Source organism: Bos javanicus, chromosome 16, assembly GCF_032452875.1.
Source record: "Bos javanicus breed banteng chromosome 16, ARS-OSU_banteng_1.0, whole genome shotgun sequence".
NCBI lineage: Eukaryota > Metazoa > Chordata > Mammalia > Artiodactyla > Bovidae > Bos > Bos javanicus.
Genome location: NC_083883.1, coordinates 67,780,450 through 67,798,541, shown reverse-complemented (window position 1 = coordinate 67,798,541; position 18,092 = coordinate 67,780,450). Strand labels below are relative to the sequence as shown.

The window sequence follows — 18,092 nt, the reverse complement described above, 5'->3', positions numbered from 1 at the left end:
AGCTTTCACACATTGCTTGCAAACTATACTAGACTTTGTGCATGTTCTAACTGGAATTAAGTCAAAAAACTAAGTCTATTAGATTTACCATTGATTCTATAGATTTAAAAACCCCAATTCAAATTATATGCATACAAATAGGTGTCACACATAAATAGGAGTATATGTGTGTCTGATCTATTCCTACTGACATTTGTGCTCATTATTTAGAATTGTAAAGCTGATTTCAATACAACTTATGCCCAACTGAAGCTGGGTCAGTAAGCTGTAAGGAATCTAGGTTTACACTTACCAAGTCAGCTAATGAGGAAAACACAGAATCAAGGAATATCACTTGGGATGGCATTGGATCAAAAGTATTTGAAAAAGATAATTATCGACTTCACAATGTGCTTTTCTAAAAGAATATCTGATATATGCTTATTTCAGCAAAATAAGAAAAGGGAGGTCAGGCATAGCATGATAATGATGAGACTGATCTAAAGAAGTGATATGTGTGTAGAAATTTGTTGCTGTTCAGTCATAAGTTGTGTCCAACTCTTTGCAACCCCAAGGAATGCAGTATGCCAGGCTTCCTTGTCCCTTCCAGATCTCCTGGAATTTGCTCAAACTCATGTCCATTGAGTTCATCGTGTCATCCAGCCATCTCATCCTCTGTTGCCCCTTTCTCCTCCTGCCCTCAATCATTCCCAGCATTAGGGTCTTTTCCAAATAGTAGAAAATAATAGACTATAAATAAAACACTCAACACCTGAGGTCTATATCTCCCATCCAGGAGGCTGTAGATTTTATCAGCCAGTTAACAGACTTAAGGAGCCTCTTTATACTTACTGTGTACACTTAAGTCATATTTTCTGTCAGTCATTCCTGCTATATTCATAGCAACACACACATAACGGCCTGTGTCAGACACATGAACATTCTTCAGCTGAACCACACGACCTTCATCCATTATTTCCATTCCTCTTCCCTTTGTCAAAGGGCGGCCATCTTTCATCCAGGTCACTGCTGGCTGAGGAACACCTTCCACCTCACACTCCAAGGAAACGCTCTTTCCTCGAGTTACAATGATTTCAGTAGGGTGGCTACCACTGTTGGATATAGTTGGTCGAACTGGGGAAGAAAAAAAAGAAAAGAAATAGGAAATGTTTGCTCAGATGAGGCCAAGCACATATGTGCTGTGCTCAGTCATGTCCGACTCTTTCTGACCTCATGGACTGTAGCCTGCCAGACTCCTCTGTCCACGGAATTTTCCAGGCAAGAATACTGGAGTGGGCTGCCATTTCCTTCTCCAGGGGATCTTCCCGATCCAGGGATCGAACCCACATCTCTTGCATCTCCTGCATTGGCAGGCAGACTCTTTATGCTGTACCACCGGGGAAGTCCAAGTCTTATATAAGAATTTTCATCAGGCAAAGTTAAAATCATTTTTCATGTCAAAAAATTAACTACAAAGCAAAGACCTGGGACTAATAGTCATGGCATTGCCACATGATAGGCGGCATTCTTCTCCAATGTTTCTAAATGGGTTCATACCTAAACTCAGTATAGTAAGGAAAGAAAGTTGCATTAGCTACTCTTCCTGCTTTGGAGACATTATACAAATATTTGAACTATCATCACTTGTAGCTCTAACCTATGTAAATCTTCCTAATACTAATTTAAAATATGTATGATAATCTAGTTCATGACCCAAAGTCCATTACCAATTCCTTTCTTCCGCCCACTAGAGGAGTTGGAAAAACTGAGACTGTTTCTCCATCTTTAGAAATTGTGGTGACTGAATGAATCACTGTAGATCTAAAAAATCTGAATAGAGGTCTGCTGGCAGGGGTAAAGTGAGGGGGCAGATTTGCGAAATTTTTTGCTCTCCTTCTAAAAGAGAAAGATAACATCCCTTCTCCTTCTTTTTGCCGTCAGTGTGGACTTGACACTACAAATACAGAAACCAGAATCTTGAGATCACAAAAGGACCAGGAGAATCCTAGATCTCCTGTCCTGTCCTAATAAATGTAAGATGCTGACCAACTCCAGTGACTGCCAACCTCAGCTTCTCATTATGTCAGAAAATAAATCTCTATTAGTTTAAGCCACCAATGGCCAGAGATTCTGTAACCTTACAGTTAAATTCACCTAATGGAACCTGATTCCAAGAAAGAAGATTAAACAAACTCAAAGACATATGTGGGGTGGGGGAAGCAAATGGACCCATGTTAGTAATTCTGTATTCGAGTGCCTATCCTGTCATACACAAGTCATATGACCTCAGCTAGTCATGGAAACTTCTCTGGGCTTAAGTTTTCACTGATAAAAAAGGAAGGCCAAATTTTTGTCTCATATCATAGTTCATGTAGAAATTAAATGAGATAATGTACATATTTTATACTTTAAAATTTTACATAAATTAAATAATCTTTAAAATGGGATATGTGGGGGAGTTTGGGGGAGAATGGATACATGTATATCTAGGGCTGAGTCCCTTCACTGTTCGCCTGAAACTATCACAACATTGTTAATCAGCTATACCCCAATACAAAATAAAAGTTTAAGTTAAACAAACAAACAAAAAGGCATACTTTTACATACTGTAACTATACCCAATGATAAAATGCCATTCTCCCCATTTCATGTCTACCACCCTGCCCCCAAATTATAGCCACATTGTGAGTCTGCCATCAGCAAGTTGATGCAGAATGGACAGCTGTATAACTGAGTAAGTACTAGCTAGAAATAAATAACTGCTCTCTTGTTATGTCAACACAATTTAAACTTGTGGCTCTTATGAAAGGTGTACCTATCCCTGCGTATCCAGAGGGGACTGGTTCCAGGATCTGACTCAGAAACCAAAATCTGAGGATGCTCAAGTCCATTATATAGAAAATGGCACAGCATTTACATATAACCTTTGAACATCCTCTGTTACACTTTAAATCATCACGAGATTATAATACCTTATGTTATGCTATGCTATGCTAAGTCGCTTCAGTCATGTCCGACTCTGTGCAACCCCATAGGTGGCAGCCCATCAGGCTCCTCCGTCCCTGGGATTCTCCAGGCAAGAATACTGGAGTGGGTTGCCATTTCCTTCTCCAATGCATGAAAGAGAAAAGTGAAAGTGAAGTTGCTCAGTCATGTCCGACTCTTAGCGACCCCATGGACTTCAGCCTACCAGGCTCCTCCGTCCATGGAATTCTCCAGGCAAGAGTACTGGAGTGGGGTGCCATTGCCTTTTCCAATAATACCTTTTAATGATATGTAAACAGTTGTAAATACAATGTAAATAGTATGCAAATAGTTTCCTGATGCCCAGAAAAATTCAAGTTTTGCTTTTTTTAACTTTTTGGACATTGAAAAAAATACTTTTGATATGCAGTTGGTTGAATCCATGGATGTGGAATTTATGGATAAGCAGGGCCAAGGAGGCCAACTATATAACTATACTACTTTGAATCTTAAAGATATAAAGAAAAAGAGAAGGACGGAAAAGTTGTTTTTTTTTTAATTGTGCCAAAGCCTGGCTAATCAATAACTTACTGTAAACTTGCAGACTGTAGTCTTTCTTTGCAGTCCCAGCAACATTCGATGCCATACATGAATAGAGCCCTGCATCAGATTTTTCTGCTATTGAAATCTGCAGCTGCCTGCCTCCAGATAAAATTCTGACTCGCCCTGCAGAATCAGCCAGCACTGGGGAGCCTGCAAGAAAAACCAAGTGGCAGAATGTGAAGCAAACATATACGGCATTTGTGTATATACTTCTAATGAGTACCAATACATATTTATTTACTTCCTGTTCACATACTCAAAAGGCAGAGGGTACTGTATAATAATCTATGCAAAAAGGAAGAAGAGGAGGAGGAAGAGAAGGCTATCTTCTGCAAACTTTTCTTTCAATCAATATTGCATTTAAAGAAAACATATTTCGTAAAATAAATTTTTAAAAATCTCTAAAACAAAAATTATTTCTTAAATCAGCTAAAAATTCAGAAGATTTGGTACTTAAAGGACACATATTTGTTGATGAATAACTGAAAATCTGTTGAACTTCAGAATTCAATTTAACATAATTACAAAACTGTCACATATACCAAAAAATGCTTACTTTAGAAGATAATTTTTAAACCTATTTTAAAGAAGAAAAAATAGTTAATTGAATGGTGGATTTGTGATCAGTACAGCTGCCCTTTAAATTAATTTCTTCTTGGGACTACTCTCAAATCTGAAGATTTTCACCTTGACAGTACAGAATTATCGCATGTGACACATTTAGCATAAAGCAAGTATGCTGTCTAATATTTTAGTATGCAAACTTCAAATGAGTTTATTAATAAATTGGCATATTTTTCAAATAAAACATGAATTTATTTAATATTTATACTTAATTATATAAATGTCAAAAGATGAAAACTAACCTTTCTTCTTCCAAATGAGATTTGGGGGAGGAATACCACTTGATTCACACAATAGACTAATGAGGTGTCCTTCAATGACTGTAAGTTGAGCAGCTTCATCAGAACCAGAAATATTTGGCGGTACTGAAAGATTTTTTTAAAAAAGGAAAAACACTATTTTAAGAACAATTATAAAATTTCCCTAATGCTTTGCATGTTAAAAAAAAAAAAAGGTTCCCACTCAAAAGGAATGAAGAAATAATCTAGCACTTGCAGCTGACATATCAACACCACATTACAAGCCAATTGTAAGATATAGAATGAATATATAATAGCAGATTTCCCATTTTCACAGACAAATTTAATTATCAAATACTCAGAGTGACATAAACAGATGATATAGTATATTATGGATATTTAGACACATTAAATTTGAAAAATGAAGACATCTATCAAGTTTAAACTTAACCCAGCCATTTGCACCTGTGAGCTTTGATATCTCAAATGCTGAACAGAATCAAAAAGCATCAGGCACACAACATAAAGTAAAGAACAGGGGCAAAGCTTCCCATGTGGCTCAGTGGTAAAGAATCTGCCTGCCAAGCAGGAGACATGGGCTCGATCTCTGGGTAGAGAAGACTCCCTGGAAAAGGAAATGGTAACCCACTCCAGTATTCTTGCCTGGGAAATCCCATGGACAGAGGAGCCTGGTGGGCTACAGTCCATAGGGTTACAAGAGTTAGACACGGCTTAGCAACTAAACAATAAAGAACAGAGGTGAGGAATTTGATCTAAGAAACAGATATGTTCCCAATCCCAGGTTGCCCAGTCTGTCTCCCCACCGGCCTCCAGCCTCTCCTTGGAACCTTCAAAGTGAAATGACTACCCAAACTTTTCTCTAAGAGGCTGAGTCTGCATTTGCTGGCCAAATTCTCCCCTTGACACTCTTCTGGCTGCAGTATTATCACATGATAGATGCTTGTTCTCCTAAGCTCCTGGGAGTTGAGGAGTGGGAGAATCCTCACCCTCAAATGCAGTTTCCAGCCATTGTTTAACTACCTCCATGAAACTCTCTATTCCTTTGAGGCTCATTTCATCCATTTACTTCCCTTTCTCTTTCTTTTCACTCTCTGTGAACCTGTCATTCTTTTTCCTTCATTGAACAATTTGGTACTTGTTTCCATCCCTTCTCTTCACATTGAAGACCTGTCATCATTCTGTATAAATTCAACTGCCACGTCTAAACATCGGGCTACTCAGTTTCTTGATCTGCTCATCCCTTTCTCCAACAAAAGCCATACACTTTTCACCATCTAGAACATTTCTCCTATTAATTTATAAATGTAGGTCACATCCTATCCTCACAGCACCTTCATTTAAGTATTCCCAACTCTCAATTCAACGACCTAGCTCTTAAACTTTTCAGAAGCCGCCCAATCTATCTACTCTTTTATTTACTGACTTCACTATCCAGCTTTGATTTTATGTTCAATAATTTCAACTAGTCTTCTGCCAATATTCGCAACTGCCCCCACACTGTTGCTTTTCTTATTTGGCAATACCATTTCTCGAGATAAATCCTACAGTTTACTCTGTCATAACCTATCCCATACATGAAATGTCTACAGAAGAAAATGACAGCTACCTAGATGGCCATCAACTATAAATCCATGACCTCCAAATCAAACTCCACTCATTCCCATGAGTGAGTATCACTTACATTAATACAAATACTTGCAAACCTGTATCTGTAATGCAGATAGTCTCTTGAGATCTGGACTTTTATATCTGACTAGATTTTAAAAATTTATTTATCAGTAGATCCTTAATGGTTACCTATTTTAAATACAGCAGTGTGTAACTGTCAATCCCAAACTCCAAATCTACCCTTTGCATCTCCACTTCCCCCTGGTAACCATAAATTCATTCTCTAAGTCGTTTTCTGTTTTGTAAATAAGTTCATTTGTATCATTTTTTAGATGCCACATACAAGCAATATCACGTGATACTTGTCTTTCTCTGTCTGACTTACTTTGCTTAGTATAATAATTTCCAGGTCCAACCCATTAAGTTCAGTTGCTCAGTTGTGTCCGACTCTTTGCGACCTCATGAACTGCAGCACGCTAGGCCTCCCTGTCCATCACCAACTCCCGGAGTCTACCCAAACCCATGTCCATCAAGTCGATGATGCCATCCAACCATCTCATCCTATGCTGTCCCCTTCTTCTCCTGCCCTCAATCTTTCCCAGCATCAGGGTCTCTTCAAATGAGCCAGCTCTTCGCATCAGGTGGCCAAAGTACTGGAGTTTCAGCTTCACCATCAGTCCTTCCGATTAACACTCAGGACAGATCTCCTTTAGAATGGACTGGTTGGATCTCCTTGCAGTCCAAGGGACTCTCAAGAGTCTTCTCCAACACCACAGTTCAAAGGCATCAATTCTCTGGCACTCAGCTTTCTTTGTAGTCCAACTCTCACATCCATACATGACCACTGGAAAATCCATAGCCTTGACTAGATGGACCTTTGTTGGCAAAGTAATGTCTCTGCTTTTTAATATGCTGTCTAGGTTGGTCATAACTTTCCTTTCAAGGAGTAAGCGTCTTTTAATTTCATGGCTGCAGTCACCATCTGCAGTGATTTTTGGAGCCCAGAAAAATAAAGTCAGCCATTGTTTCCACTGTTTCCCCATCTATTTGACATGAAGTGATGGGACCAGATGCCATGATCTTTGTTTTCTGAATGTTGAGCTTTAAGCCAACTTTTTCACTCTTCTCTTTCACTTTCATCAAGAGGCTCTTTAGTTCTTCTCTTTCTGCCAAAAGGGTGGTGTCATCTGCATATCTGAGGTTATTGATATTTCTCCCGGCAATCTTGATTCCAGCTTGTGCTTCTTCCAGCCCAATGTGTCTCATGATGTACTCTGCATATAAGTTAAATAAGCAGGGTGACAATATACAGCCTTGACGTACTCCTTTTCCTATTGGGAACCAGTCTGTTGTTTCATGTCTGGTTCTAACTGTTGCTTCCTGACCTGCATACAGGTTTCTCAAGAGGCAGATCAGGTGGTCTGGTATTCCCATCTCTTTCAGAATTTTCCACAGTTTATTGTGATCCACACAGTCAAAGGCTTTGGCATAGTCAATAAAGCAGAAGTAGATGTGTTTCTGGAACTCTCTTGCTTTTTCCATGATCCAGTGGATGTTGGCAATTTGATCTCTGGTTCCTCTGCCTTTTCTAAAACAAGCTTGAACATCTGGAAGTTCATGGTTCACATATTGCTGAAGCCTGGCTTGGAGAATTTTAAACATTACTTTACCAGCGTGTGAGATGAGTGCAATTGTGCGGTAGTTTGAGCATTCTTTGGCATTGTCTTTCTTTGGGATTGGAATGAAAACTGACCCTTTCCAGTCCTGTGGCCACTACTGAGTTTTCTAAATTTGTCCTATTTTAAATATAGCAGTGTGTACATGTCAATCCCAAACTCTGAATCTACCCCTTCCCCCGCACCCTCCCCCCTGGTAACCATAAATCCGTTCTCTAAGTCTGTTTCTGTTTTGTAAGTGAGTTCACTAGGTCCGTCCACGTTGCTTCATGGATTATTTCATTCTTTTTATGGCTGAGCAACATTCCATTGTATACACGTCCCACTTCTTCTTTATGCATTCATCTGTCAATGGACATTTAAGTTGCTTCTATGTCTTGGCTATTGTAAATACTGCTGCTATGAACACTGGTGTGCATGTATCCTTTCGAACCACATTTTTCTCAAGTTATATGCCCAGGTGCAGGATTGCTGGTTCAGATGGTAGCTCTATTTTTAGTTTTTTAAGGAACTTCCATATACTGTTTTCCATAGTGGCCGCACCAGTTTACATTCCCATCAACAGTGTAGGAGGGCTGCCTTTTCCCCACACCCTCTCCAGCATTTATTATTTGTAGATTTTCTGACTGGTGTGAGGTGATATCTCATTGTAGTTTTAATCTGCTTTTGTCTAATAATTAATGATGCTGACCATCTTTATATCTGTCTACTTAATATCTCAATGTGGGTGCCTTAGAGGGATTCTCAAACTCAACTTGTCCTAAACTGAACCTCCTCCAAGGGGAGGACGTTGCTGTCCACACAGCCCAGCTGATCAGCCCAAACCAACATCCATCTTTTACCCTTTCCTGTTTCCATACCTCTCAATGTAATCAACCAATCCTATTAATTCAATTTCTTAAAAACTTAAATAATTTAATACTAAAAAACTAGTTTACTGGCTTTCTTCCTAAAATACAAATCTGAATGCCCCAGTCCTCCTTTGAATCCCATTAGTGGTGTTGTATCACCTTTAGAATCAAATCCATACTTTTAAAATTGATTTTAGAGGTCCTCTTCTATATGCCCTTTTTAATCTTTCCTACCTAACATTATATCTTCGTATTCTCCTCTGAGCCACACTAGGCTCCATAGTGAATGCTGTTTTGTTCATTGAATACAGATAATGTTCTCCAGGTCTTTATGCTTCCATCTTCAGAGAGCTGACACCTACTCATCCTTAAAACCTCAGTTAGGTATCACCAGCCCCCTGCTATGTCTTCCCACAAAATCTCCTGTGATAACTCTTAGGAAACAATTTTAACTATCTTTTGAAAGGTATTTCTACACCAGCAGACTCTAAGTTCTGTGTGACCAGTGTCGTTGTCTTTCTTATGAACCTATCTATGCTTACACGTGGCATAGTGCCCAGAACATAGAGTCACACCATAAGTAATTTTTGAGTGAATCCAGTCTTAAAGTCTCAAATTTCCCTTATCATTCATTCTTATATCTACTGCTTTCCTCTTTAAGAGGCACAGGTCTACTCATCTGTTAAGTACACTTTGTAGTTTATGTCTCATTTGACTTCTCTGCAGTGTGTGCCATTATGCATTCATTCACCCACTCGTATATATATGTCCAACCTATTTCCTGTCTGCATTCTTCTTCTGGGAACACCACTGTCCTGAGTTTCCACAATAGAAGTTTTACCCACTTTTATTCCTACCTCTTTGACAAATGTTCCAACTCAGTTTCCCATCTGGGATTTCTTTTTCTGTCTCCCTTCTTACATGGTATGTGAGAGTCATTCTACACAGTACTCTTCTATACATATTCTTTTTACTCTCTCTAAGCAATCAGCCATGAAATTAAAAGATGCTTGCTCCTTGGAAGAAAAGCTATGACCAACCTAGACAGCATATTAAAAAGCAGAGATGCTACTTTGCTGACAAAGGTCCATCTAGTCAAATCTACGGTTTTTCCAGTAGTCAGGTATGGACGTGAGAATTGGACCATAAAGAAAGCTGAGCGCTGAAGAATTGATGCTTTTGAACTGTGGCGTTGGAGAAGACTCTTGAGAGCCCCTTGGACTGAAAGGAGATCCAACCAGTCTATCCTAAAAGAAATCAGTCCTGACTATTCATGGGAAGGACTGAAGCTGAAGCTCCAATACTTTGGCCACCTGATGCAAAGAAGTGACTCATTGGAAAAGAACCTGATGCTGGGAAAGATTGAAGGCAGGGGGAGAAGGGGACGACAGAGGATGAGATGATTGGATGGCAGCACCGACTAAATGGACGTGAGCTTGAGTAAACTCCAGGGGTTGGTGATGGACAAGGAGGCCTGGTGTGCTGCAGTCCATGGGGTCGCCAAGAGTCAGACACAACTGAGTGACTGAACTAAACTGACTGATAAATCAACTGTATTTCAATAAAGTAAACTTTAAAAATATAAATAACTAAAATTATATTTTGTTGTACAATTTTTAAAAAGTGAATTCTTCACCTCACTTTCTAGTTGATCATCACTCCGAATTTTTCTTTTTCACTTCTTTTTTCAACCTTTACTTGATAACACTTAGCAGTCTCTTGTCCATGTTGGGAAGTGTATGAATATTTTTCCCACTTGAGAGAAATAAGAGAAGGGAAGTAAAGGAAACATAGAGGGAGAAAAAGGATGGAAGGAAGTAGGAAGAGAAGTTAATAATATGTAACTTGTTGTTTAGTCACTAAGTTGTGTTCGACTCTTTTGCAACCCCATGGATTATAGTCCACCAGGCTCCTCTGTCCATGGAATTTCCCAGTCAAGAATACCGGAGTGGGTTGCCATTTCCCCTCCAGAGGATCTTCCTGATACTGGGATTGATCCCGCATCTCCTGTTTGGCAGGCGGTTTATTTACAACTGAGCTACCTGGGAAGCCCAATATGTAACTAATATATAATAAATATAACTTAAGTACATAATAAATTTTAAGTAAATGAATTCCTTTATAGGATAAATGATAACACTTCTCATAATTTTCAAGATTTTTAAAATGATAATAACGATTTATAATTAACAAGCTATTCTCTAAGTAAATGCATACTTTTAAACAATAGTTGTTCTCCATTGGAATCAGATTACTTCCTCTACTTATTTTTATTTTAATCTGTGGTTTTTAATTAACTTTTATAATCAAAGTTATATTTCATGTCATTACCTCAATAATTAAAATATTTAAACAAATATAATCCAAATTAATAGTGGTTAATATGTTATAAATGAATGTAAACAAGTACTTAAAAGTTGATTAATTGGGAAACAGGAACACTTTTTAACAACTGGCAGACAACCACAGCTAACATAAAAGTTGCAATTATTCCTAAAAACTATCTTAGTAACTAACAAATTATCTTAGTAACTTATTAAAACTTCAAGTGAGCATAGCATTTCACATTCGTCAGCAGAGTAACCTCATCTCCCACCCCAACTGCACCTGCTCTTTGTCTTTCTCACACACTAAATTCACATACATAATTTGACCTTCTGACATTTTCAATTAACCAACAGGCTCTCTGCTCATGAAGAATGCTCAATCATTAGCAAATCCTGGCTCTAGAAGCCGGAGGGTATGTTAATCAGTCAGGAGAGATCAAAGTTACAGTGATCTATATATTTAGGTTCAGGAAATCTATTTAGTTGCCCTTGAATTAAGTATATAAGCTGATATTCAGGACAGCTCAGCATCATTTAAACATATTAATTAATATCATCTATGTCTTATTTATGTGGTTGTCAGTTTAAGAACGGTTTAATACAATGATAGGTCAAACCACAGCTGAATCATTTAAGGGCTGATCTCACTTACCCCAAATGTTGACATTATAGTTCTTCTCAGTTTTTCCTGCAACATTTGTGGCTTCACAAGTGTAGCGACCACTATCTTGAACCTGAGCATCTTCAATCTAAAAACAAAATCATGCTTTGAAACCACAGTTTATATTTTGTAATGAATTGGGGTTTTATATTAATGTTGCTTGTGATCTCTGACTTTTCATTTGTTCTGAAAGTTTTCAAACATATAAAAAGTTGAGAAGATAGTACTGGGTTAGCCAAACAGTTTGGTCTATTTTTTACTTAAGATGTTATGAAAAACTCAAATGAACTTTTTGGCCAACCCAATAAAATTGATGGCTATATGCCCATTACCCACATTCAATACTTACCAAGATTCAACAATTATCACTTACGTCATACCTTGTTTTAATCTCGTTAACTTTAGTGGTTGAAGGTCTAGAAAGGTCTTTTAAATATGATTAAGATAAAATAGCAAACCCCCACAATTAACCTTTGAATGAGTTATTTATGGCTTTAAATATACTATTTTTTTTATGTCCAGAACACTCTTCAGTAAAATAATACCCTTACTCTTAGTTTATTGCTTTCTTCTATATCATGTTTAAAAGCTCCTTCAAGTCAACCAATATACTCAATTAGTCTTAATCTCTTAGTACCCAGTTTGGTGCTTGGTAGATAATTGAATATCAGTAAGTATTTTCCATATATTTATCTGCAACATACATGAATACTGATCCATCATTTATTCATAGACCTTTCAGCAGTTATTTAGAATCTTGTACTAGGCACTACAGATAGAAGTACCTACAGATGCTACAGTAGATAGAAGTACTACACTAAGAAATACAGTGTAAAATATGGTTTCTGCCTTGAGTCTGCAATCCAGCTGATAATATAAAGCATGTGAATATAAAAAAGAGTTTAATGATAAACAAGGTGTAAATAATAATATAAGATACTATAAGAGGTATAACAAATAATATGTAATTGACAGCTAACTTTGAAATCAATTGCTAGAATATTCAAAAGAGGGTGAATCATTGGAGTTGCAGTTATCACTGAAAGTATTTAGTCTTCACTAGTTCTCACTTCCAAGAAGTCTTCTCCCTACATCCCTTCCTCTGGACCCAATCATTCCAGGGTGCCTGGATGGACTTGGAGGTGGAGATTCAGTGAATCCCAGGATTTCTTCATTCCCTCTCTCCTGGCTTCCCAACTCCACTGGGATCTGTGCTCTGAAGAAACGAACTCCTCCAGTCACTGAAATTGCTAAGACAGTTCTACTCAAGCACAGCTCTCCCTGAGCAGTGCTGGGACTTATGTTAATACACTCATTTCCCTCTATCATTCAGTCAGTGCTGAGGTTTGGGAATTCTAGCTGCTTTCTAGAACTCTACTTCTGAGAAAGGGCAGCACTTTTTGCCTTTATTTTGCCTCTGTAACTCAACTGACTTACCTTACTTCCTCCATCAGTGACTCTGACCTTTCCAGCCTTACCAGCTCCATCATTTCAGGACTGTAATTTTGAAAGACTCCATTCTCTTGCCTCTGATACACACATTCACGCTCCCTCCCACTCTCTCTTATACTTCTACTTGTGGAAGTTTCTTAGCTTCCCTTCATGCCACAATTTTCATTCACTTCTCAAGATTCTTTGTTTGACAGTGATAACTTTCTTTTACCAAAAAGCCATGTGGCGTAGTGGTTAGCAGCATGGATTCTGAAGTTATACTTCTATATCCAAATCCCATTTCTGCCACTTAGTAACTGTGGGCAGATTACTTAGCCACTCTCTCAATTCTACATAGGGTTATTATGAAGATTTTATAAACATTCCAGTGGCCTGTTAGCTTCCTGAATCCTAATTCCTTAGGCTGACTTTCCATGTTAGTTCTTATTTCACTCAAATCAGCCTTGTCAACATTCTTTCCAAAATTCAGTTTGTTACATTGTTTCAGTATCATGAGTTTACTTGCTCTTCATAATCAGGTCTTCTGTCCCATCTACCCACAGAAAGCCAAATAGCCATCCAAGCCTATTCTAGGCAACCATAACCTTACTTTTCGCTATCTTTCCCAAATGTACTGTCTGTATCATCCACTGGGTAAGTAACTTAGAGCCTTATAGCACTTAGCTGCATTTTTCAATTAAGCTGCTAGATTTTCATATATTATATAAAATTGGAAATAATTTTATATGTATGTATATAGAATATATTTATATAGAATTGGAAAATTTTGCATAAATGTGTCATTCTTCATTGCATCCCTGTGCAGAGCACCTAGAATGGGGATTCGCTGATTGGTTGGATGACCGAAATGATGCACTCCTTAGAATGTTTCTATCATATTTGGCTAGAAGCATTTTTTGAATGGCTTCTGCCTTCAAATACAATTGATATTTAAATATTGAAATCTTACTAGGCATAAATTAGAAAAAATATCACAAACCTCAAAAGAGTTCCTAGAATTTTAGAGGATAAATTTAGTAGGATACTTGTAAAGTTTAATAGTGTACTATTTTGACAGGGATAATACTAAAGTGATGATCTTAGAAATAAGAAGAAGTAAATGAATCTGTAGCCTTACCTTTAGCACACTCCCATTTTCAGTAACACTGAGACCTGGTTTCTTCAGCAAGGGGTGGCCATCTTTTAACCAGGTCAGAGTCGGTGGGGGAATAGCATCACTTTGACATAGTAACTCCACAGCTTGGCTAATGAGGACAGAGACGTTCTGTTCTTCTCCCATAATATTTGGTGCAACTAAGTGAAAGATGGGTTTTCCCTCAGGATAAAAGAGGCCAGCACACTGCTTATCTTTATTAATCATCAGGACATATACTGAATAACTTTATTAGTCCTTTTAAGATGTAGGATCACAGTAATTCTAGCATACCCTCTTTGCATCACTTGGTTCAGAATCAAGTGTTCATAAATCACTGATTAATGTGTTCCTGTGGAACAAAAATAGTTTTTCACTAACTTTTCGTGCAAAAAAGTTTTAGAACTGGAAGTTCTCACAAAGTGCCCATTTAAGAAACTTCTTGAACTCGAAGTCACCCCTTAAGATTTTTAAAGTATTAAATCACTCATGAAATATTTTGGAAATAACAATGAATTAAAAGCAAATATATTTTTGATGCTTATTTATATATTTTGTTGCAAAATAAAATAAATTTCATACACATAGAGGCAAAATAAAAATCGAGTTGAAAGGGATCATCCTGTCCACCTCTCAGCGTGCAAAATATAAGATGGGTGACAGATAAGACCTTATGTGAAATAACATGATTCTATGGAATACAGACCATGTGGGATAACTAAATCAGTGACCAGCTGCACAACACACAGCTACATAGAAAGAAGAAATGAGTTGAAATTTTAATGAGATTAAAATGAGAATTCCCTGGCTATAAGGCTTGTCAGATGCTGAAATATGTTCTTGGAGGAGTTTAAGGAATCGCCTTCCCTTGGGTATATTAAAAAGTAGAGTAAACAATCATTTGTCTTAGATGGTCTAGGTACAGCCTTGCCAAGAATGAGAGGGTGGGCTTCATAAGCTCTCAAGGCTTTTTTCAGGCCTGTATTTATAATAATTCAAAAACATGAACTAATACTGAAATCAGGTCTGTTATTAAAGGGCGACTCCAAAAAAGCACAAAGGGGAATTTCCCCGGCCATTTCTCACTGAATTCTATAACTATTTAGGATTGTAAAAAACATACCATATTTGTAGTTTTTTGTTATTGTTTTTACAAGAAAGGCAAAGTTTCGCTGAAATGAATCCTAAAGGATTTTTCCAAATGCATTGGGAGGAATGAGGTGCTTGTGGTAAAGAACATTTTAACAGCCCGTTAGCCATTGCTTCTGACTCGACACGGCTGCGTGTGGCAAAATGACAATGGGCTTTAGCTAGTAACGTTTTTTCTGTGGATTTTAGCTAGTAACAAGTTTTTCTGTAACCAGGAGATTTCTCTGCTACACAGGAAAAAGCACACAAACTAGAGGGTACTTTCTTATGCCATTTCTGGATGCAGGACTTGTGCTAAACCCAAAGGAATTGATGCTGACAAAAGAAATTTCACGCACAATGGTTGGAACAGACCAGTGGAGCATTTGGGCAGAGATCTGTGATGTCCATTCTGCTAAATTTAATAGCACATACAGATACTGGCTCTCCATCAGCTTAAATTTATCTATGGTGACAGAAAAGAGTGGGATTATTTTTCACATGTGAGACAACAGAAAAAGATATGCAACTAGTCTGAGATGAAAACTTCTATAATCTCAGCAAAATGAGCATGAGTGCCATCTTCTATTATGAAAAAAAATATATCCTCACCAGGCTTTGCATAAAGAGTCCTAAATAGAACAGCATATTTCATAGCTTGGAAATAACTTCAGGAAAAGTCTGGTCTCTGGATAAAAAGGTACCATGACTATGTGAGTGAAAGTTGCTCAGTCGTGTCTGACTCTTTGCAAGCCCATGCCATTCTCCAGGCCAGGATACTGGAGTCCATACAGTCCATGGAATTCTCTAGGCCAGAATACTGTAGCGGGTAGCCTTTGCCTTCTCCAGGGGACCTTCCCAACCCAGGGATTGAACCCAGGTCTCCAGCATTGCAGGTGGATTGTTTACCAGCTCAGCCACAAGAGAAGCCTCCTGACTATGTGAAACATGTTTACCTTAGATTACTTGTAGACTTTATAAAAGAGCATGGATTCTTTAGGACTGCTTGTAGACAGAAATGTCGGAAATAATTCAAGAGAGCAGAATGCTAATTTCCAAATAGTTTTCCTTTAATTACTTTTCTTACAGCTAAGTGAGTGAGTCAAGCTCCAAAGGAAAACAAATTTTTAACATTGAGAGGAAAAATCTAAAAACAAAAGAGTATTTGTTTCTTAAGATAAATTAAAGCAAATCTAATTATAGTTGAGGATATATATTACTAAAGCCCATCTATTTTTTTCTGCCCTGTCTTTCATTTCCAACTTCTTGTTTAGTCTGGGAAGAGAAAAAGCTTCCACCCTTTAGATTCCTGGGTTTCTTAGATGATATCCCTATTCTGCTTTGCAGTCATGTGGCTTAGGAAGGGCATATTGGGCCTGTTTCTCATCCCATGCATTATGCCTGTGACACATAAGTTATCAAGTCAGAACTGCCATGGGGTTATGCTTGTGGAGATGCTGGGGAATGTGTGAGTGCTAAGAAAGCTCTCTGAGCTTCAGTTTAAAGAAAAGGTACTGCAGGAATCCAAATCATTTAAAAACTCAATTGTCTTGTTTCAGCACTTCAGAACACAGTAAAGCAGCCTCCAAATTTATACCAAGGAGAAACAGTTAAATGAACTATTCTTGTAACTGTAGGGATAGCTATTTTATCCAGTATGTGCTCCTTTTACACCCCTATACTCTATAATGTGAATCTGAACTTATCTTTGGCCATGAGCAACAAACCAACCCAAGATCACCAAGGTTAATACCACAAACTTAGGAATATCGTGCAGGGGCATAATATAAATAGTAGAGGATAGATTGGAGGCTAATTTCAAATTAAAATTGTTTAATTTGGCACTTCTTTAACATGAAATATATAAGCATAGCAAGCTACTAAACACACACATTTTCAAACACATGTACATGTTAGCTAGCCTCTTGACTTTTACTACAGAGGGAAGAGTCTGGTTTTTGGACTAAAAGACTTATATGAGAGTATCTTAACAAAATCTTAAAGAATAGTCATGCACATCTTCATAACTCCTGGAAAACATCAACTCTCTATCACCTCTCAGATCCACTTTTGACATGAATCAATGCTGAATTGGAAAAAGCCAAGGCCAGATTTTCAGTGTTGACTAAAACCTAGTGAATACCAACGGCAATCCTGGGCTAGGCTTGCTCATGACTGAAGGAGCTATTGTGTTACAAACTTAAACTGATGAATCATCCTCTAAAAACAGTGTAGACTGGAAACATTCCAATTCTTCATAAAGGATAAACGTGACCCATTAAGGGAAGGAGTTAGATTTCTTGAGATTGGGCATTTTGGAATCTCTGTTATCTCAGACACAGAGCACCAACAAACCTGGAGGCTGAATACCCACACATGTCAACTGCAGAAGCAACAAAAGTGGGGGATGCATACAAGTTATGGGTGATTTACTGAGGCCAACTGGGGTTTTTTAGCTTAATTAGATATGTATGGTATCTATGTTGTCACGAGGGGCCTTTTAATTAAAAAATTAAGACTTATTAAGTCAAAGTCAAAGATATTTGTGATGACTGTTTTTGGCAAATTCAAAAAGGCACATCAATTCACATGGCCTGGAGGTTAAAAAAATAATACATTTTTAAATATATATTTTAAAAGGAGTGAATTCTTTGGAACTGAAGTAGGACCTAGAAGAAAAGGCCTGCATTAAACAGATACTCTTTGAGGGCCACAGAAGAAACAAATCCATTATTCCAGGAAGCAAAAATGTAATGCAAATGAGACACTAAAAAGAAAAAAACAACCTGAAAAAGTCCTAAATGCAAAGGTATACGAAAATGTGAAA

At 37.7% G+C, this 18,092-nt stretch overlaps 1 protein-coding gene across 3 annotated transcripts in view; it reads right to left on the bottom strand.

The window, feature by feature from the left end:
- The window catches only part of HMCN1 (hemicentin 1), a 539,309-nt gene that overhangs the window by 171,595 nt on the left and 349,622 nt on the right, over positions 1–18,092 (bottom strand). For all 3 annotated transcript variants that reach the window (XM_061383493.1, XM_061383492.1, XM_061383494.1), the window contains exons 41-45: positions 14,123–14,298; positions 11,545–11,641; positions 4,413–4,535; positions 3,535–3,696; positions 832–1,113 (exon numbers count right to left, since the gene is read on the bottom strand). In XM_061383493.1, coding sequence (XP_061239477.1) covers positions 832–1,113; positions 3,535–3,696; positions 4,413–4,535; positions 11,545–11,641; positions 14,123–14,298 — 840 coding nt within the window. The remainder of the gene's footprint in view (positions 1–831; positions 1,114–3,534; positions 3,697–4,412; positions 4,536–11,544; positions 11,642–14,122; positions 14,299–18,092) is intronic.